Source organism: Calidris pugnax, unplaced genomic scaffold, assembly GCF_001431845.1.
Source record: "Calidris pugnax isolate Ruff unplaced genomic scaffold, ASM143184v1 scaffold25, whole genome shotgun sequence".
NCBI classification, from domain to species: Eukaryota; Metazoa; Chordata; class Aves; order Charadriiformes; family Scolopacidae; genus Calidris; species Calidris pugnax.
The window spans coordinates 4,558,953-4,581,705 of NW_015090805.1; the positions used below are offsets into that span (position 1 = coordinate 4,558,953).

General features: G+C 40.3%; 1 protein-coding gene across 2 annotated transcripts in view; it reads left to right on the forward strand.

Moving 5' to 3' along the window:
- The window catches only part of DSCAM (Down syndrome cell adhesion molecule), a 484,086-nt gene that overhangs the window by 295,722 nt on the left and 165,611 nt on the right, over positions 1-22,753 (forward strand). For both annotated transcript variants that reach the window (XM_014938224.1, XM_014938225.1), the window contains 5 exons: positions 342-620; positions 3,319-3,594; positions 6,132-6,428; positions 7,251-7,526; positions 21,028-21,306. In XM_014938224.1, coding sequence (XP_014793710.1) covers positions 342-620; positions 3,319-3,594; positions 6,132-6,428; positions 7,251-7,526; positions 21,028-21,306 — 1,407 coding nt within the window. The remainder of the gene's footprint in view (positions 1-341; positions 621-3,318; positions 3,595-6,131; positions 6,429-7,250; positions 7,527-21,027; positions 21,307-22,753) is intronic.

The window sequence follows — 22,753 nt, forward strand, 5'->3', positions numbered from 1 at the left end:
TTCTAGTAGAGTAGTAAAGGGATAACAGCAATAATTGTTAAGGCAACACATTTTTGGCTCTCCATTCCTCTGATAGGGGCCATAAAGTATGACCAGAGAAATGGTTGCCACCTGGAAAGAATCCAGTGAGAGGATTTCCAAGTAGTCATGAGATGCTTCAGTAGTACATGCTGCTGGATCCCAGCCATCACTACTGAGATATTACGGGCTGATGGCTGGGTCACAATAGCAAACTGCAGTACATAAAACACTGGGATAGTTAGTCAAAAAATGCAGGCATATTGCTTAGTGAATGAAAGAATTTTAATGCTCCTATTGAAAACTACTGTTTGTTCTTTCAGATCCAGCGAATTCAGCTCCATCTATTCTAGATGGGTTTGACCATCGTAAAGCCATGGCAGGACAGCGAGTGGAGCTGCCTTGCAAAGCATCAGGGCACCCCGCACCAAAGTATCGTTGGCTGAAGGACAATGTTCCCTGGGAGCCTGACAGCAGGTTTCGGCAGACAGTTACAGGTCTGCTGATTGAGAACACACGTCCTTCAGACACAGGCAACTATGTCTGCGAGGTGTGGAACAACTATGGGACTGCCGAGATGATAGGGCGACTGTATGTAAAACGTAAGTCCTGGACTGTGTGAAGATTAGTCTTCTTGCCTGGGTGTTTGTGTCAGGGAAGATGCTACCGTGTCTTGCTGTACCTCCTGTTCTGTCACTTTATCTTAGCAATGCTTAAATTTCTCAAAGTTGTGGAACAACAGAAAGTAGGCTCTGTGGTGATGAGTTCGTTGGACAATTGAGCGATCAGAAGTGCAAATAGATGCAATTTCTAATGTAGCTATATAATTTATCACATGGAGGATATGTAATTTAGAAGCTTGAATTGGATGCTTAAAAAGAAATTGCAAATGTTCTCATGAATAAAGCTGCCAAACTCTCATTGCCATGAGTCATGCTGTTCGGTAATATTGAATACTCATACCTCCCCTCAGTTGAGTATTCATGTGTGAATATTCTGAATGTTTCACAAATTCTGCAAAGATAATTATTACTTAGAAGCACTGCACTGGAAAAGTGTTATTCTTCTATTGTTAAAAAAAAAAAATTATTTCCTGGAATAGAAATAATGCTTCGTGAACTAATGTTTCCACCTATACAGCATGACTGGCAAACTGAAAAGGGAGAGGTTCAGGCCATAAAAATGTCCTTACAAATAATTACACATAATGTATTTGGGCAAAATAAAACCTAGATCAAAGTTCTATAATTCGTGAATTATAATAGGGAAGCTTTGCTTCTAAATGTATTCATAAAAATTAGTTGAATTCAGTCTTCCTTGTATGATACAAAGTCCAAACTTCCAGAGGCATGAAGAGGTTGAGGCCATAAAAATGTCCTCACAAATAATTACACATAATGTATTGGGGCAAAATAAAACCTAGATCAAAGTTCTATAATTCGTGAATTATAATAGGGAAGCTTTGCTTCTAAATGTATTCATAAAAATTAGTTGAATTCAGTCTTCCTTGTATGATACAAAGTCCAAACTTCCAGAGGCATGATGCAAATGAATTGCTAGTGATACTGAAAGTATCCCCAGTGACTGGTGATGTGTTTTGCTTACTGACTCAGTGGTCAAACAGCCAGTATGTACTTTCTGGATCTGGTTGGCAGGAAGCAACAGATGGGCAAAGGAGTTTTACTTTCCTCTGCAATGGAGGATGTGGGTCACTTTCTTGCATCATCAGGGCTCTTAGAGGTTGATGATGCACTTGAGTGTGTCTGTTTTGTTTAATGGGTCATTGAGTTTTGAGCCTTTGTGGTCTTTTGGATAGGAAACTTGATATTCAGTGACTTGTAGCATGTATATGCGCACAGGTTAACTGTTGCTCTGGTCTACTGTAGAGGAGAGACCTGTTACATATGTGTCTGTGACCCAGAATGGCTGAGGCCACTGACCTGTGTAGTTTTTTGCAGGGCTCTGTTCCCAATAGGCCACTAAAGGGTTTATTCCAACCTGTGTGTTATAAAATTTTCCGTCTTCCTCTGCAATGGAGGATGTGGCTTTCTTGCATCATCAGGGCTCTTAGAGGTTGATGATGCACTTGAGTGTGTCTGTTTTGTTTAATGGGTCATTGAGTTTTGAGCCTTTGTGGTCTTTTGGATAGGAAACTTGATATTCAGTGACTTGTAGCATGTATATGCGCACAGGTTAACTGTTGCTCTGGTCTACTGTAGAGGAGAGACCTGTTACATATGTGTCTGTGACCCAGAATGGCTGAGGCCACTGACCTGTGTAGTTTTTTGCAGGGCTCTGTTCCCAATAGGCCACTAAAGGGTTTATTCCAACCTGTGTGTTATAAAATTTTCCATAAAGTGAATTAATTTAAATGAAGAAATTTTCATGTGTAAGTGTGTACACGTGTGTGTGCGTGTATGCAAGCTGGTAAAAAAATAAATAGGATGTCTTTAGTATCGGAGATTATATCAGTGGTGATAGTAGTCCCTTATCTTTATAAGGAAATCAAGCCAATATATACAAAGCTTGAGATGAGATCTGCATCCAGTAATGCTGATAAATGTTAGGTGGTGAGATAAGGATTGTTTTCTTTTCATTTACGTTTATGACTTTTCTTCAACATTGTTCATCCTCTTTTTATTACACTATAAAACTTGCATTACCTATGTCCTACTGTTTCTTAAGGCTGACTTGAAAATATTGTAGTCCTCCCATGCTGAAACAGAAAATCAAAGACACTTCCATGGGACCAGATGTGATGGATATCTATGGGTGTACTTATGTTAACATTTTCCACCCTTTACTGCATTTGTTCACATCAGGGAGTTGTTTTGGAACACCTAAACTGGGTTCCTTTTGCAGGAAATTAAACCAGAAGATAACCTTAAGGAATGCACCTAATGCATCATTTCAAAGGTCCACACTGAACTGCTGTGAAGTAACATCCTACTCTCCCAAGGCTTGTATAGTGTCCTTGTTAGGCCCTCAGCACCAACGGTGTTACTCAGTAGGTCTGCTCCTACTGTTCGTTTAAGCAGGGGATTATATCATGTGTCGAATAGGTTACCCCTACAGATATGTGTTTTGTGTCATGGCTCTTGGTGGCAAAAAATGTTTATTTAGCACAGTCATCTGTTTTGGGTTTGGGTTTTTTTTCGGGGGGAGTGGTTGTCAAAAGAAGGTGATTTTTGTTGTTCTCCTTAATTGGGGTGTAATTTGTTACTTGCACATAAATGTGCATGTATACTTAATGTTTTCTATTTCCCTTTCTCTTTCTCTCATTTTGATTTAAATCTTCAGAACCACTAAAAGCCACGATCAGCCCACGGAAAGTAAAAAGCAGTGTTGGTAGTCAAGTGTCCTTGTCCTGCAGTGTGACGGGAACTGAGGACCAGGAGCTCTCCTGGTATCGTAATGGTGAAATCATCAACCCTGGTAACAATGTCCGGATCACTGGCATCAATCGGGAGAACCTTATTATGGATGGCATGGCCAAGAGTGATGGGGGAGCTTACCAGTGCTTTGTGCGCAAGGACAAGATGTCTGCTCAAGACTATGTTCAGGTGGTACTAGAAGGTCAGTCACTACCTGTTTAGCGATTCTAGTCTTCGTCATACTGAATACCTCATCTTTGGTGCCATCATTGTATAGTGAGGTATAGTGGACCCTAAACAAGAGAAGAGGGTTCTCATGAACTGTCAGTGGGTTTCATTGTGTCCCACTCTGAGCAAAATCTAATGGAATGAAAAAATTGATTTGAAAACAAAAATCCCTCCCAAGAAGTCTTTCCAGTCAGGTTTTTGTTTGTCTGTTTTTATTGTGGATGTGGACGGTAGGGGTGGTGATTTTTTTACATTAGCTTTTCAGTAGTACATGAGAGAATAGGTCTCTGTTCAACTCCCAGCATCTTCTCGGCTTGGCTTTTTTGGTTGGGTGTATTGACTGAAGACTTGAACATCATCTTCACTAACTGACACAACGCTCTACATGATAATCAAGTGAGGAAAGTTATCCATTTGTACAAAGCCAGTTCACTAATGAGGCTGTAGTGCAGTCATTGCATGGACACTATTTTTAGAGCCTTTATAGAAAAAGAAGAGATTACCTGCCTGGACTGAGTTACCTCGGCAACCATCTCCCGTGACTAAGAAAGCCTAAAGAGCATATTGATAATCTATCATGATGTCGAGAGAGTGCAGGTTATCAGAGAGCAACAGCAGGAAAGATTTCAAAGACACTCAGGTCTCACTGGGAAAATAATGTCTGCTTTCATCTCCAAAAAAAGCCTGTCACTTGAATTAAAAAAAAAAAAGAAGAGGAGGGGTGGCAGAGGTACATAGTGTGCACACTTACAGATTTATTGGTCCTGTGTCAGCTTTCTTTTAGGATAAAAAGATTTTTTTATTGTTGTTGTTGCTATTGTTTTGTTTTCTGAGGAATGTGAGGGATGACAGTATCTAATACACAGCAAAGGAAAGGAAGAGAGTCAGAGATTAAAATAAATAAATAAATTAGAACTCTATCACATGTCCAGCAGGACAGAAATGAAAGGGAGAGGGGAGCAGAGGAGAAAATTATGAAATAAAATAAAATAAAATGCTCCCCCAGGGATGCTAAAGTCTTTCAGCAGCCTAAGAGCAGCAGTGCCTTATGTTTTTTACTGTGTGTCAAGCAAGGCAATTTTGCAGCCCTGTTTTTAATTCTGCTATGATTCAGCATGTTTTGCGGGGACTCGTGCATACATCATCCCAGTTCCCCCAGTTTCCTGGGTGATGTTGCGCTGAAATTGTAATGTCAGAATTTCCAGGGGAGAGTCACTGTGGTTCAAGCCTCCCAAACGTATAGGTGATACATAGCAGAGTGGGTGTGAAGAGACAGTACGTAGTGTGCAGAAATGAACAGTGCATCACAGAGAGCATGAAACTTGTCAGTCCTGTCCTGACATCCTCTGTCCTGTGCAAAACTGAAAGGAGTTGTCCTTAAAGGGCTTTGAGTACAAGGTGAGTTTTCAAGTGTCTCTGGTCTCCCTTTAGGTAATGAGGCACCTTATCCTTCTGCTTCTTGCAGGCACTAATACTGTAGGAACACGGAAGTTAGCTCACTCACAACTCAGCTCTTTGAAACCAGACAGTAGCCTGCAGCACTGTTGTCCTTGTCCAAACTTCGGACTGGATTGCTTCCTGTGTTCTGCATACTGCTCTTGTTGTGTGGCCTCTTGCTCCCAATTACACTGAAATTCCTTCTAGATACAGCTTTGAAATATGATTTTCAAGGGAGAACAAACATGCATTGCATGATCTCAGAGAGAACTTCTTAAGTAATAGCAGAGTGTTGGCACTCCCAGGTGTTACCCTGCTGAACTTTCCAGATAGGTGGTTATTTACTCCTGCTGCCTCCTTACAGTCTTGAAGTTTCTGTCTCAAACCATTCTCTATATTCAGTTGCCTGGTAGAGGCTGAGAAAATTGTGGCACAGATCATAAGCAAAAGCTTATTCTTTCGTTTCAGAGGAATATCTATCTGTAGCACAAAATGACCACAGAAAGAAACTGGCATCACTGCTGTTGCTGGCAATCTGTATTCAGAAAAGCTTAGTTTAATACTTTTCTAAATAGGGTATTGTGGGTCAGGACTAAACTGCATTGGCACAGCTGTGTGAAATTAGCCCATGCAAGTTATGCCCAGCTCTTGCCAACAGGATTCATCCTTAGCTTTTGAAGGAGCTGAAATGTACCAGGAGAAGAAAAATTCCAAATGTGTTGGGATTTTGCTGTATGTCTTTTGTGATGAACTGTGTATGGCTTTAAGTCTTTTCCACAAGAACCTGGCAGTTTATATAGCTGTGCAGAGCCCTGGTCCATCTATTCATCTATCCTTCAGCAGAGTCAGTACCAGGTTCCTCAGAAGATGAAAAAGAAGCCTGCAGTAAGCAAAGGAACATTTAAGTACTTTAACAAAAATTTTTTCTACTCAATAATTGGGTTTACATCTTGGAATATAATTGTTTGCATCAGTTCTAAAAAAGATCTGAGCTCATGTGATAGGCTTCAGGATAGAAAGAACAAGCTTTGCACCATGTAAATACTATTCTCCTGCTTTTCTTTTCCTTGGCAGATGGAACTCCCAAAATAATTTCTGCCTTCAGTGAGAAAGTGGTGAGCCCGGGAGAGCCAGTCTCCCTTATGTGCAACGTGAAGGGGACTCCTCTGCCTACAATCACTTGGACACTGGATGAAGATCCCATTGTGAAGGATGGCAGTCATCGTATCAGCCAGATTATTACTTCTGAAGGCAACGTGGTCAGTTACCTGAATATCTCTAACACTCAGGTCCGAGATGGTGGAGTTTATCGCTGTACTGCCAACAACTCTGCTGGAGTCGTCCTGTACCAGGCTCGAATAAACGTAAGAGGTGCTTGTCAAATCAGCTCCTCAAAAAAACACACATAACTCATTATAGCGGAGAAGAAGATTGTTGCATGTGATGAAATGAGTCTTGGAATGCCAAAACCAACTTACTGGTTTTCCTTTCCTTTTCTTTCCCGCTCTCTTTTCCCACCCTGCCTCTCCAGCCCCATCTATAAAATGTATGGTATGGTTAAATGTTGGAAGAACCCTTTGGCTTGTGTTCTGTAGTTTATTTTTCCTATACTCATCTCTATTAGGTCACAATTTCTTTACTTTAGTCCTGCTGTGCATGGGGTTTTTTTCTTTTCCTTTCCTCCTTTACTTGTCCAACATTCATTGTAATTATTCATGTATACAGTACTTTAGCTTGCATTTCTAGCTCTACATGGCATAATACGCATCCTCATGGTATTATACTTTATATACGTCAAAAAAAAAAAAAGAAGCTAGCTTCATCAGTATTCTCATGTGTAACGGGATTCTAGCTTTGTATCAGTTTTAGTATTTCACATTAATTAAATCATCCTCAGCCTTTTAATTTGTAAAGCAGCAAAGATTTTATCAGGCAAGTGTTGGATAATGCAAATACATACCCCCACATAATTAGTATGTATGCTGCAGGGTGAAGAAAAACTAGAGCATACAAAGATTAGAGAAATTGCATAAGGAGTTTTTAAAAGCAAAAACTGTCAAATGCTAAGAAGTGTTTTGCGAGCCGCATCTGTAAATGTCATTAATATTTGTATATACAGAAAAATTATTTGCATTTTTCCTCAATCAAACGTGCCTTTAAATTGTTTTCAAGAGTCTCTTTTTACCTTTCTAGGGCCAGCAAGCATTCGGCCAATGAAGAACATCACAGCAATAGCTGGACGGGACACCTATATCCACTGCCGTGTGATCGGCTACCCATATTACTCCATCAAGTGGTACAAGAACTCTAACCTGCTGCCATTTAACCATCGCCAAGTAGCGTTCGAGAACAATGGGACACTGAAGCTTTCAGATGTGCAAAAGGAAGTAGATGAGGGCGAATACACGTGCAATGTCCTTGTTCAACCCCAGCTCTCCACCAGCCAGAGTGTGCACGTGACAGTAAAAGGTGAGGTCAACTCAAAAAAACTAGAGCCAAGATAATGGTTGTGTTGTTTATGGAAACGCAAATTGCGCACATAGGATTGTCCTGGCAGTTAGATAATGAGCACTTAAGAAGGTTAATCCAGATTTGTGTTTATTTTTAATGATGACATAGATGCTAGTCAGTCACTGTGTCTTGTTCTCTCTTGACTTCATACAGCTGGCAAAGTGTTGCTTTCCAAGTGGAAGCTCTGCAGAAGCAAGCTTTGCATGAGCAGTTTTTACAACAGTAACTAAGTCAGTAGGTTAATGTTTTGTCACCTGAGTTTCACTTGTGACTGTTTCTCTGCTGGATGACGAGGTTCACATTTTCGTTAGCCAGTGACTTTCCAGCTTTTAAAAAGTAAGAGGAGAATTTTAATGTATGTGTTTCTGCCAATCAGCAGAGACAGGAATGATAAGCATTAACCTTCCTTTACTCTTATTAAATGTGCTTTTCTGAGTGTTCTTGATGCTTAGAAAGGTAGCACTGTAAATAAAGGTGACTTGAAATTCTAATGGGATGCTTAAAATCCGTTCAAATAGTCCCAAACAAGGACGTTCATTTGGCCCTGAAAGAGTTCAGCAACTGAAGAGAATAGGAATTTTTTAGCATTGTGTTCTGACTATTCTGATATAGGTAATGTTCAGACCTATTCAGCAGGACACAAAAGACAGAAAACGTGATTGCAGTAGCACCTAGTTTTGAGCAATGGGGTGATTAATAGGGCACTTCATGTGAACCTGTAGGAAGAATTGAGGTGTAATTTCACTGTTCTTGAAGTTCTTAAAATTTTTTTTTCTGTGCCTTTTTTTTGGGGGGGGGAGGAGGGTGGGGAGGAGAGAAAGGAAGGTTGATTTCTTTATCCGTTCTCAGGTAAGATATAGAAGAGAAAACTATAGGTAAAATTACTTTGTTACAGACATCTGTTATTTTAACTTCTTTCTGTTCTGTTTGTCTAGTCCTTTCTTGTTTTCAATCTGCAGTGATGTAATTGCTAATTATTTCAAGAGGTTAGGGAATTAGCTTTAAGCCACTGGCAATTTGGACTCTGAAAGACATGACATCTCACACACCTGAGACCATCGGGGCACTGGTTACATGCTGTGGCATAAAAAGCTAATGTCACCATTTCTTTTCATGTATTTGCTTGATATTGCAATAAACCCTTGCTTGATATTACAATAATATTGCAGATCTGTTGATGCAGTTTAGGAACTGAATGCCAAATTAGTAATTGTGTTGCTACTGCACTAACAGTTCACCATGTTAAATGCGGTGGGGAACGCTGCCTGTTAAATACCATTCTTCGAATGACTATCAAAATGAATGTAGCCAGACAAAAAAATAGAATCCAGCAGTCTATCCTTACAGGTCAGGCATTTAAATCAGAACATTACTAGTCACTGAGAATGCTAGCTGGTACCTCAGGTGCAATACTGTTTTTTCTTCCATTAAGTTACAATTTCAAACTTGACAATTTCTGCTCCAGAAAGCAGATTGCCAGCACTATCAATTTTGATTGAACTGTAGCTTTTGTCAATGATTTGACTTCCTTGAAGATGTTCTACTGTATTTCTGGATATTCAGCTGCCAGGGCCTTTGGCTGGCCAGAAATCTCAGAGAGTGACTGAATATATTCTGAATAACTTGCATAAATGTGTGGCACATTTGAAGAGTGCTGGTGGGCTGAGGTGCCACTGCACCTGTGATATAGCCTCATCCTGCAAATACTTCATAAGGCAGTTGCATTGGAGCAGTGCAGGTTGCAGCATGAAAAACAATCCATGGCACATGCAAAGAAAACTTGTCAGTGTGGCTCATATCTATTGATCTGGAGTTGCCAACATCGGCTGCAAAGTGCCCTAGCTATTTCATCATGCCCCAAGCCTTGACAAGACACTGTTATTTTAAAAAAGGTTAATAGCCTGTCCTCATATGCTAAACCCAAAATGTCAAAGGTGAGCTTTGTATGTCAGACCTGACCAATTCTCAAGGTTTTGCTATTGTAGCTGGAGGTCAGCATTGCCAGAGTGGTTTTTTAGATAGCTATGCACTTTTTTGTTCTGTAACTATGGACCAATTTTATCTAAGATATTAGTGGAGAGTCTAAAGGAGCTTGATGCTTCAAAATATTATTAATGTTTGTGCTACCTTTTCGTTTTATAGATTTCAACGTTAATGTGATGAGTTTTCAGACACTTAAATTTGATTGAGAGATACAAAATGTGGTCGAGTTGGCACACTGGAAGTTAAAAATACTCTGAAATATGACATTAGAAGGGGAGTTAATATCAGTGCCCAAATATCCTTATTGATAGTTCAGCTTTGCATACCATCAGTATACTTATTTCTTCTCCAGAGAAAGAGATGGAGAATTATTGCGCATCTTCAACATCGTGAATCCTTTGGTTTGTTCTCATTTCTGCTACAAGCTTCCTGCTTCTGCTTCAGGCTTCTGCTACAAGCTTCCTCAAACCAGTCACCTGAAGTGTGATTCGGAATAGATGATATTAATGAACTGTTACTTGATATTTTGTTTCCTCCATTTTCTGTTCTGAAGACATAATTATCAATTTCCTCATGAGTTTTTCTGGGATTATAATCTCTGTGGCATCAAAGTGTTTCAGAAACAATGCGCTCAATTTCAAAACCCACCTGGGTGATCAGGACCATTTTGGCAAATCACAACTGAAGCACAGACTGAACTTAAAAGTACCCACAAAGTTTTGTATGTTCAATTTCAGAAGCCTTCATCTTGATATTTCCAGTTTACCTGCTGTTATATAGCATTTATATATCCAAAGCTCTGCTCCCGTTGAAATGAAGTTGCTTCTGAGAGTTCTTTTTCTTTCTTCAGATCAGTCACATCACCAAGCTTAGCATCCCCTTGGGAAAGACAAATTTAATTAGTATTATCTGAGAGATCTGTGACAAGGGTGAATACAGAATTTGGCTCTACAGGGCAGCATTTATCTGCATTATGCAAAGAACTTTCTTGTCTGCAGTCCTCTACTAAATTTACCAAGCTCTTCAGTACATGAACATTCTTGTTCTGTCTTGAGTGAGAACTTGCTAAAAACAGCACCCAAATAAATATATGCAACAGCATGAGCATGTAATCAAATACAAGAGGGCTGCACTTTCTGTAGAGTATTCTGAGATTTCCAAACATCCAAATGAAAGAAAAAATGTTGAGGACAATCTTTGGAAATCACTGTAATATCTCAGATAGGAGAACAGAAAGTTTCTTGACAATAACTTCAAAATTAAATCCTTGCTGCCGGAGAACCCAAGAGTGGGGCTTGTAGGGCCTTGCTGTGCAGCCTCCCACCTGGCAGGTGTCAGGAAGCCAAAAGACTGGAAGCTGGGCACTTATGTGCAATTCAACCTTAGGCCAGCTACTTCTTTGCATTGCTGATCAGAAGAATCAATTAGACACCACAGAAAATCAGTTTTCCCATTTTTTAGGAATAACTGGTACCCTTGTTTCTATAGCCACCTACCCCAGAGGTCTGCAGGCTCCAAATAACTGTCCCAAAGAGACGTGGCATGCCACTCCCCACCATCCCTTGCCTGTCCCTTGTCTCTGTCCCAAAATCTGGATCTTGGAAGCTAGCAATCCTGTAAACTGGCTGCTGAGAGCTGAGTGGATAAGCTGGCAGGAAAACATGCAGGTTTCTGCTTGGCAGACATAGCTCTGTTGGAACTGTGCCTGCGTCCTAACGGAGCTTTTTGGAAATCAAGCCATCTTGGCATTATTTTTTTATATTTAGACAAATGAATTGGCCAGTTCTGAGTTCTGACAGAAAGCCATGAAAACTACCCACCCTGTAATGCATACCTAACAGGGGAGACTACAACTGTACTTACATACTTAATTTCTGGTATTTTGTACCTGTCGACCATTTGCCTTTGCAGCTGTAATAATACCCTCTCAACATGTTTTGCTTTGGCCTGTGTTCAATACAATTTTCTTTTTAGCTTTTTTTCTAAATTAAACTAAACCCGTCTTCCTCGCCCTCCTGTAAAGTGGAAACAGTAGTCACTGGCATCCTTAGACGTTATCATTGAGATTAGCCTTGCTAAGGATACTGCATAGGTCCTTGCCAAGAACAGAATTATTCTTAGCAGCACTAGTTGCTTACTCTGCGTTTGGCCCAGCTCTAGTCGTTTGTCAGTGGGGTTCATATACACCTGCTGATGGCAGAGGACTATCCAAGTCAGATATCCTAAGGATAAGAATATTCTATATTCATTCCTCCTATGTATAACCTGTCCTCCTCAGTCTTCTGCAGTTCATCCTTGCCCAAGTCCTGGCTCTTCTGCTCTGGGTTCCAAAACTAGCCTGTCCTCCATACCTTTCCCATCTCAGTCCTCATTTCCTCAGCACTTTGTTCTCATGACTCAAAACTAGTTTTCCCCTTCAGAGCTCGCAACCTTCTTCCTAGCCTCCAATTATAGTCCTGCCTTTCTGCCAGTCTTTACTTTCTCCATCTCCACTGGGTTTCAAAGTCTGTCTCCCCTTCATGTGGGTCTTCATTCACTGTTGGTGCTGTACCTCACCCCATGGCTTCCTTGTCACAGTTTTGCACACACAGTCACTTTCCCAACTTCACTTTATCAGACCCTTCACCTCCGCAATCCTACCACAAGCCTGCTGCCGGCTTCTGACTTTCCTCCCCTGCCCTTAAATGCTGTTCTGTAATTCTCTTTTGTTATCCTGGACACCGCTTTGAGCTTCTGCTCCATTGCTTGCTGCTGCTGTCTGCATGCCCAGGAATATTGGCTGGTTCCTTACTCAGGTCCCTGGGCCCCCACATAGAATCATAGAATGGTTTGGGTTGGAAGGGACCTCAAAGATCATCTAGTTCCAACCCCCCTGCCATGGGCAGGGACACCTCCCACTAGAGCAGGTTGCTCAAGGTCCCATCCAGCCTGGCCTTGAACACCTCCAGGGATGGGGCATCCATGACCTCCCCAGGCAACCTGTTCCAGTGCCTCACCACCCTCACTGTAAAGAATTTCTTTCTAATATCTAATCTAAACCTCCCCTCTTCCAATTTAAAACCATTACCCCTTGTCCTGTCACTACACTTCCTGACAAAGAGTCCCTCTCCGGCTCTCCTGTAGGCTCCCTTCAGATATTGAAAGACTGCTATGAGGTCTCCCCAGAGCTTTCTCTTCTCCAGGCTGAAGAGCTCCAACTCTCTCAGCCTGTCCCCATAGGAGAGGTGCTTCATCCCTCTGATCATCTTCGTGGCCCTCCGCTGCACCTGTTCCAGCAGATCCATGTCCTTCCTGTGTTGAGGACTCCAGAACTGGACACAATACTCCAGGTGGGGTCTCATGAGTGCAGAGTGCAGAGTAGAGAGGCAGAATCACATCCCATGCTTCTCTTGATGCAGTCCAGGATGGGGTTGGCTTTCTGGGCTGCCAGTGCACATTGCCGGCTCATGTTAAGCTTCTCATCCACCAACAGCCCCAAGTCCTTCTCCTCCATTCTTTCTCTCTCTCTGCATTGAAATAACCTTTTTTCGTGCTTCCTGGACCCAGCACGAGCAGCTGTACAAGCCCTGGAGAGATAAATCTGTCTACTTTGATTTCTGACATCTCACCAGACTGGACTGCACCTGCCCCACATGGCTGGAACTGACTCAGCCACAGAAGGCAGTGCTAGAATATGTTCAGTGCTGCTCAAAACCTAGGAGCCCTTAGCTCTTAGTCACTGGAAAATCTCTTCTCAGGATGTGGTAACTGTTGGGCATTTCTCTATTTGTTTCTTCGGCTTTACTCGATGGCAAAATTTGGGCACCCTTGTGATGACTTTTCATAGGGACAGCAAGAGTATGTGATGCTAGTAGCATCACCAGCCAAACTTGAAATCCATGCTGTCAACCATGGAGAAGGTGTGACTTCTCAGATTCTTACAATACCTTTTTTTTTTTTTTTTCTTTTCGCTTTTATAGTACAATCAATATATACTGCATTCCTATTTTCCCACCCTCCAGCTTTATTCTTGGAAATGGCCGAACAGTTGTAGCTGAAACTTTCCAGCTGAAATGACTCAGCCTGAAGCAGACACCTGGCCTGGAGAAATGCTATCCAAACAGAAGTCAAACTGTGAGCAAACAAAAATAGTCTTGTAATGAGAAGTGTTGGCAAACAAAGAAAGAGGTTATGTTACACACCCTATCTGTAAATTTTGTATTTCCCTTGTAAAGCAACCCTTCAAGTTGCAAGGTAGTAAAATAACAATAGCAACCTCTCCTCTACAGCATTTTAGTAGATCCTGAAGCATTTTAACAACAGGAGTGAGTCATTATCTCCATTTTTTTATTATGTAATTTATAGTAATAGTTTTCTCAGCTACAGTAAAAGCCATCAGTAGTAAGGGATGATTTTCTTTTCATCAGTCCCATGGGACACACTTCTCATCTTCTCATGTAAACAGCCTGCTGCTATTCACACTTCTCTGACAGAAATTAATTGAAAAAGAAGCCCCTGAGAGGGAAGGGTGCAGCATCATTAAAATAAAAAGTGCAGTGTTCAAAAGGATGGTTTCTGATCTTGTAGAGCTTATATGTCTCATTGATATATAAGGCTTCTCGCCTTATGCCAAACTGATAACACTTCACCTGTTGTGAACTGCATAAAAGAATTGTACCAGCCTGTTTCTTTTTAGAAAACAAGCAAACCAAAGAGGAGATAATTCTGAATAACTTCGATGTTGCAACTACCTGAATACATTCTTTTCATCTTTTCTGGGAAGTATCTAGCTTTTTCTAATACACAAAATGTTACTGGTGGATTTGCATCGCAGATCAGTTAGGGAGGCATGGTTTAGATGGTGAAAAGTATGCAGGCACAAAAGGGAAAAAAAGTCAGGTGAAATCTTTCAAGGGTTCTTGGGACCATGATGTATTCTGTCATCAAACATTCTGCTAATCTGTCTAGCTTCAGTCTATGACATGGATTATGGCAAGTGTGAATTCAGCTTCATGCATGTTATCTGAGATGTAACTTCTTACCTGTCCTGGTGACTGAACCTTGCCAATAATTTAAGTCAGAAAAAAACTCTGGCCTTGATGTCCTTCAGATACTTGTTTCATTATGTCACTTTCTGCCTTTCACTCTCCCACGCAATGTCTTTTTGGATCCCTCCAAGCTTCTTGCAACTTCTTCAGGAAGAAATATTCAGATCTCTCAAAGTGACTGTAGTTGTCATATGCAGGAGTCATGCAAGGGTCATGCGTTCAGAATGGATGAGAATGTCCAGTCATGCAAAAGATCCTGCAAAAATCCAATTAACAGTCATTCTCAGGTCTCATAATGGTCATGGGGACTTGTTACAAGGAGCAAGCAGTGTGAGCGGTCTGATTTAAGGAACTTGCACTTTGATAGTGATATCTCCCATGTGAGAACCCCAACATCTTACCTATAGAGGTACCTGAAGAAAAGAATAAAACAGTCTGGTATTCAATATGTGAGACTTGACAGGTCTGTGTAAGTTTTTTGCCATTCAACATACAGCAAGTCAAGGTTAAATCTTGGATTAAAATAGCTGATTTACATTCTTTAAAATCTCATAAGTGTCATGTGGATGTGGCAGTTAAGTGTCTTATTTTGTAGCAGTACACTTCTAGCATACTGTACTCCTAATGACTTCAGCTCTGACGCTGCAGAAAATGGTCACCCAGAAATGTATGTTAAAGTTGTTTCATTACTCTCCTAGTCTTCATGATGAGGGATTAGTATATACAAATATAAAACTTTTCACTTAAATCTAAAATGAAACTCACTGGTTTTGTGCACAGTCTTAAACCTTTCAAACAGAATTTAAGTTTGCGTATGGATGTGTTTATTTATGAATTATATGAACAATATGAAATGAACCTTAGTATTTGAATAAGAGCCTCAACTAAGAAGCTCAATAGTGTCTATACTATGCTTAGGTTTATCCAAATCTAGCCCTCTTCTCTCTCTCTTACAATGCAGCTTTATTTGGCTTTAGAAGAAGGCATGTTCTCGCTCTTTTTTGTATGCATTTTGTCAATTATGTTTGAAATAGTTTATTATATATTTGTTAAAATTGCTTTTAAAATTTTAAGCACTTTACTGCATCAAGTTAGTGGAAGCTATTAGCAGTGTGTATGTAAGTACATGTAGAAAGTACATATAGAAAGCAAGACTCTGCATGCACATGATAGTGCAGGTATGAAGTATACTGGCCTAATTTCAAATCAATGTGTATAATACATAGCATGCAAAAAAAAAGACAGTATCAGCACTGTGGAAATAGAAGGGTGGTATAAAATCAGTCCTGAGATAAAGGTGAAAGGGAAGATAGCGTGAAACCAGTCAAAATACTCATGGGAATGATTTTCAGACCCAGAGATCATTCTGTTAAAGTCCTCTCTCACCTAAATCTGGTAGTTTTGGCTCTGGTGATTTAGTTGGTTTCAACTTTTCACAGTGTTACCTGAGGACACAGATCACTTTTGGTTGTGTACGGGCTAAACAAGGGCAATAGCTCTGGACCTGGTTCCAAAAGCAGGGTAAAAATAACTGGTAAGTGGTTCTGGATACATAGCCTACAAGTGAAGCTTTTTGTCAGGTGGCAATGAAGGTAACTGCTTGTTGTGTTAATATACTCTCGCAGCTGCTATCTTATCTTCAAATCAAGAAGGCTTTATCTTTTAAAAAATAAATAGCAAATGCATCCCCTTGGGTAGCCAGCTGAGCTTCCCACCATCCTAGGTTTGCAGGGTGCTTCATATGATAAGGGCATGCACTTTTCCCCTCACAATGGAGGCTGAAAGGAGGCAATTCGATAGATGGATGAGACATGACATAAAAGCACTCTTGGTTTCTTCACAACATTTTACATCCTCTCTTATTTTGGAGGAGCTCCCAGAACAGCATCGGGGATCCTGCGAGGTACCAGTGCTGCATTGCAGGAAAGGGGAGTGTGGACTAAGGCAAAGGGTGAAGTCTCTCGCGTAAGCTCCCCTGGGAAATGTGCATGGGAGCATTTGCTCTGCCACACTCAGCAACTGCTCCTCATAAAATAGCACATCTTGTTGTGGTAAGATTTTGAAGATGTTTGAAAGCAGAATTAATTTGGTAACTAGTGAACCTACAAGTAGAGGGAAATGTTGCGCAACAGCAGAGGTGCTACAGGGATTAGTTAGGTTCTAAGTGCAGACATTTAGAAAGGTACAGAAAATATAATGGTATTCCCTCTTTTCAAGACAGGATACATTAGTACATTAGGTGGATGAATGACATGCCCTACTGATAACACTCAATACATACAAGGAAGAAGCAGAAAAATACAGTGCTTGAGTGAGTGTGTGCAGTTGATCAGACCACAACCCACAAGGGATGGAGCTGATTAGGAGAAACAGTCAATGGCTGAGAAAACTGACAAATAACTAGAGGGTGGCAAAGGTTTGTGCAGAGACAAAAAAGTTTTGGCTTTTGCACTCCTAGCACATGAAATCTAGGGTCACATGGCTGCCTTAAGAGGCTGTGTAGTTTGGTGGTTATTGCTTTGCATCAGCCTATGGACCTCTGTTGTGAGTCTTCATTGCCAAATGCATTTTATATTGTGGGTACAGTTCCTGCAACAGTGTTCTTGCAAGAAAACCTACTAGGGAACCATTTCTAATGATAAAGCAGAGGATGACTCATTTTACTATGCAGAGCCACAAGAAAGGAACACCATGTTCACAAGGCTGCTGCAGGAGGCAGGCTGTCTGCAGGATACTCAGTTTTAGTGAATCATCTCAGTAGTTTCTTCCAAAATAACTCCCATGGAACGGAGGGCAAGAAATCAAGGATGTTCCTCTGCTAATGGAGAGCAGCGTGGAAGCCCTTCTTGCCCTCCTTTACAGTAATCTCCCAGAGGTAAAGAAGACCTAGCTGGGGCACAAAAACATAATTTAAATCTTCCTGCATTAGCACTAATGAGGCTGGCCCATGCTCCTCTTCTTAAATAGACACTTAATTCAAGCACTCATCAATAAAGAATTCCCAAGACATTCCACTTCATTGTGTGAAGCAGAGCTTTTCACTCTTTTGCCCGTTGCAGGCAGAGGAAGACACATCGTTTCCATGTACACAAGCACACATACAGCCCTCTCTATTTATAGTTAACATGTAGTATCTTACATATAAAATAGCATCGTTTAACTAAAAAAGTCAAATACAAGCTCTGTAGTCAAACTAAAGCTATGTATAGGGAAGGAAAATGCTTCAACGCACCTTGAAGTATTCTAAGCACATTTTAAATACATCTGTCCTACTGTAACTTTTCTCTCAGTTATAGTAGTATACATCCCTCACTAGTGCTGTTAGGCAATGATACAGATTTAATTTGCAAAAAAAACAACCCACGTGCTAGTTTATCGAGCTTGATATTTTCTTCTGTCAGAGATATATGTCAACTTTTTACTTTAGAGATAAATGCAGATATATAGTGCAACCTTTGTAATTCAGAAATTATTTGCCCAACTTCAGATGTGTTTTAGTCTATGCTTTTAATAACTGATTTTTTGTGATTTTTCCCTTCTTCAAACTATCAAGACTGTAATTTACCTCCTATGTTAGGTCAGCCCAAACTGGTAAATACTGTAGCTGAAAAACATTTTTCAATACTTCAAAGTTATTGCTAGACTATTTATTTTTTTTAAGTACTGTTTTTAAATTACACACTGGTTTTTAAAATAAGCTCCTTGTCAGGACTGCAAGCTGCTGCAGGTTGAATATACATTATATTTTATGAAGCAGAAGTAAATGTTGGTTTCCTCTGTATCTTAAAAACCTCAGTAGAGGGAAAATGTGCTGTCTATAAATATTTTAGCCAATTTCTGAAATGCTCTGCAGGCTGCTACTTGAATTTTAGAGTTGGTAAATGCAGCCTTGCAAATCAATATTTTTTGAAAAATACTTCAGTGTGACCTAACGATCTTGCTCCCTGTTTTCTGCATCAGGGAGATGGAGAGTGAGGATGCATGTAATAATCCTTGAGCAATATGTTGTCTGACTTTTGATATCATTTCATTCGTGAAGGATTGGTTCAAATTTGTTACACACTCAGCAGAAAATACAGAAGCAATTTGCCACCCTGTTGAGAGTTTTAGCATATCTTTCAGTAATGATGCCCAAGACTAAGAGAAAGATTTGGGCAGAAATGTGCTAGCCAACACAGTGAGCAGGGGAGGAGAGAGGCACTTGGCATTTAGCAGATACATGCACTGATCAAGGGGAAAGGTCATGTCAAAACCTTTTGACAGTCTCATTTTAAAAATTTCTCATTCCCACTTATATAAAACTGCTTGTCAATAAAAGCTAAGAGAAATTTGGCCTTTTTCTGCTGATGCACAAAGAATCCAAAATACCTCGTGTGAATGCGTTAGCTGCGCTAAGGTAATTAGAAGAGGCAGGCAGACATTTTGCCTCACTTTGTGACACTAGGCTCCCAACTGAAAAAGCTGTTAATTTCCAGTGCTCAAAGTTAAAAAAAAAAACTCCACAGTAATTTATACGGAGTGTCTTTTTTCTGTATGCCTGATCTACCAGATTTTCAAGACCCAACAGGACAGGTTTTAGCAATCTGGGACATGGCAGTCAGGAAACAGCATTACAGCGTGTGAGAAAAATTGATTGCAGCGGCACTTCTCCCAACCCCAGACAGAGAGCTGCTCTTGGAAGAAGTCAGGGAAAGGCTGTAAGGATGTGCCGTGGTACCCTGCGCCTGATGTTACCTCTCGGTGGCAGCTGCGCATGGTCATAACTTCTCCTCATCAAACAGCATCACAGCTATGACAGAAGCAGTGGAGTTAATACCCGATTTGTGCACCCTGATGTGCACGTACACAGGCATTTGGACGTGCCTTTGAACAATGCCTTTGCCCTTTGGGGGATTTGGTATCATTTCTGTAACGATAAACTTTCTTACTCCTGATGGAAGAGCAGCCAAGATATCCAAGTGATTCAAAGAAATCATTGAACTGCCATAGTCACAAATACTTATCCCTGCATCCCAAAAATAGGACACTGGCAAAAATGATGCCGGGGAAGTCAATGGGCTAGCCTGCATTGCAACCACTTTGAAGAATTCTTCTGCTTCTTTTCTGCTTCAGTTCTGGGGAAAAGACAGCCTTAGATTTACTAAAGGGAGAAAGGACAAAAGAAATACAATTAGATAAAGCCACCAACTCCATTGTCTTCTGAAGATAGCTAATATATAGCAGTATAAATGTTCTGCTGTGGTTATCCTTCAATCTTTCTTGTTAAAGATGTTCAAATGTACTACAGAGTATATGTAAGTAATCTCTCAGCCAAGAGTAGGAAAATCCACTCCTATATCTAAGGTACATAACCTCTAGGAACCTTCTCTTTTGATAAATGAGTATTTGAGTACTGCTTGCAAAGTTGGTTTTACAGTCTTTTCAGGAGTGATTGATAGAAACCTATCTTAGATCAATGCCCTGGCTGTTAGAGTGCTCCCCTGAGAAGGAGAAAAAATTTCAGTTCCTTGGTCTGGGTATGTGTTTGATTCTCAGTTTACCAAATTGTTAGTAAATGTCCCAACCACAACCTGGAGAAAGTGAGGCACCCCTATTAATTCTTGCGTTGTTTATAAAATCCAACCCACTCTTTCTTTTGTTTTTCTTAAAAATACCTGAAAACAAAATATTTTCTAAGAAGTGGATTTTTTCCCCCATGATAGAAAGTAAGAGCATTTCATTTATGTTTTTTGGTTCAGCCACAGAATTATAAGTAAAAAGAAAAAAAAGAGAATTAAATAAAGACTTGACAAGCAAAATATGCTTAGCAGGAATTAAATGCCAGCTTGAGAGTTTATGTCTCATATTGGCCCTCTGCTTAGAAAACAGTTTTAACTTAATTTGCTGTCTTACAAGTGCTGTATATGCCTTTTGCTTCGTAACTCTACCCAATCTTATTGAGAATTCTGACAAAATACTAAGAAATAAGCGCCAGGAGCAGTTAGAGAAGCTTGAACTCCCTTTCATCACATCCCAGAGGCAAAGCTGGAGCCTCATCCAAGTTTATTCCATGACCCTAAGCAAGGCCTTTGCGCCAGACCTTGAAAGCTGCTGAGGTTTTCCTTGACTGTCCAGATAATCCCACTGCTGAAAGTCCTGGTGAGTCATGAGATGGCAGTGTGATTTCTTGAAGAGGTGCTCAATACTCTTGCAGGGATCTGCCAGTGGTGTCTGGTGTCTCTAGGAGCCAGGGATTTCACTGCTTCTGATCTCTGTTTATGCATTGGGTAACCAAGAAAAAAAAAAAAGGTATTTGCAAAAGATGTGATTTTTTTTTTTAGCTGAACAATACTCTATGGCTGCCAAAGGTGTTGATTTTACATACTGAGCACTGCACATCTGTGCCATTGTGTTATTTTTCAGAAAGGATGCTGTAACTACAATAGCTTCTCTTTCCTCTTTTGTTTCAGTTCCGCCTTTTATTCAGCCTTTTGAGTTCCCGCGGTTCTCCATCGGGCAGCGGGTCTTCATTCCCTGCGTGGTGGTCTCCGGGGATTTGCCCATCACAATCACCTGGCAGAAGGATGGCAGGCCGATCCCAGCCAGCCTCGGGGTGACGATTGACAACATCGACTTCACCAGCTCCTTAAGGATTTCTAATCTTTCGCTGATGCACAATGGGAATTATACCTGTATTGCTAGAAATGATGCAGCAGCTGTGGAGCACCAAAGCCAATTAATCGTGAGAGGTAAGTAGATGTAATTAGTTTGAAGGGCACCAATTAAGCAAAATTCATCAGTATTTTGTAATGACATCTGTTTCATGGGAAGTATAAAAAAAGAGAAAAATATGGTAATCCCTCTCTTCATAACAGAGAGCACCCAGAGCAATGAAGAGCAGAAACTAATATGACTTTTTCTATCTAAAAGTCTTGAAACTAATCAACAACACTAGATACAGTACACAGGGTGGATGGGGGAGCCACAGCACTGACTTCCTGGAAAATTTGTGAGGCAACAGCCCATTCCTTGGGATAAAGCTTTGAAATGGTATCAAATTCCTCTCTGTTATTGTTTAAGTCTTATTATCCCCATTTTTTATTTAGATCAGCCTCTCATATAATATGTCAGTAAAAAAGCAAAGCATTTATGGTGACTTCATAGTGAAAAGACCCTCCCCTGTTACCACGTTGTTATTCTTTTTCCTCTTTGTGTTTATTGCGCAATTACCGTTACTCATTTGCTCATGCTGTCTTCACAACATTTTGCTTTGAAATAGAGGTGAATACAGTCCTAGTAAGGAAACATTTTATGTGGAAAAGTCCTTTTAGAGAAATACCTTGGCTTCAATAGCTTTTGCCTTTCAAGTCACACTGTAGCCAAGTTCCCTAGGGATTATGCCTTGTGGTGCATTTTCAAACTTACTGTGCAAAACTTCAACAAAACTTCCTTTTCTTTCTGAAAGTTTTTCGAAGCGTTTTAAATTTTCATTTTTTTTTTAAATAAGACAGCTGCACTCTTCCCTCTCCGCCATCTCCCTGTTGCTATCAAGCCATCAGACTTCTTGGAGAAAGAGGGCACATGCTGTGCTACTGCAAGTGACCCTGGTTACTTCTGCCTGCTGCAGATCACTACATCTTATATATCCTTCCAACACAAATTCTAAAACTACTCAGCAGTTTTTGCCATCTTTTCCAGGCTTTTTATCTCCCTCAAAAAATCATTTGAAACAAAACTTACTGAAGAGGTCTTCCTTTTAAGTCAAATTTTTCCATTGTCCTAGGACTACTCTTAATGGTTTATTCCCTAGTTTTCCACTTAAAGAATGTGTATGCCTTTTTTTAATGCTGGTATTATCAAAAATCAGCAAATAGGTCCATTGCTTTTTCACTAGTTTTGATATGAATATTACATTAATGATTCAAAAAAAAATCACTGCTTTTAATCTTGCATTATTCAGTATGTCTATTACTTTCTCCATCTATCCAGTAATTCTTAAATTAAGTGGTTTCACTAACTACATGCATTTAATTATTCTTTTCCTAAGCTATTCTGTCATCATTCTCACAGTAAAAGTTTTTCCTTCTCTTTTTTTGGAGAATCACAGAATCACAGAATTGTAGTGGTTGGAAGGGACCTCAGAGATCATCGAGTCCAACCACAAAAAAAAAAAAAAAAAAAAAAAAAAAAAAAAAA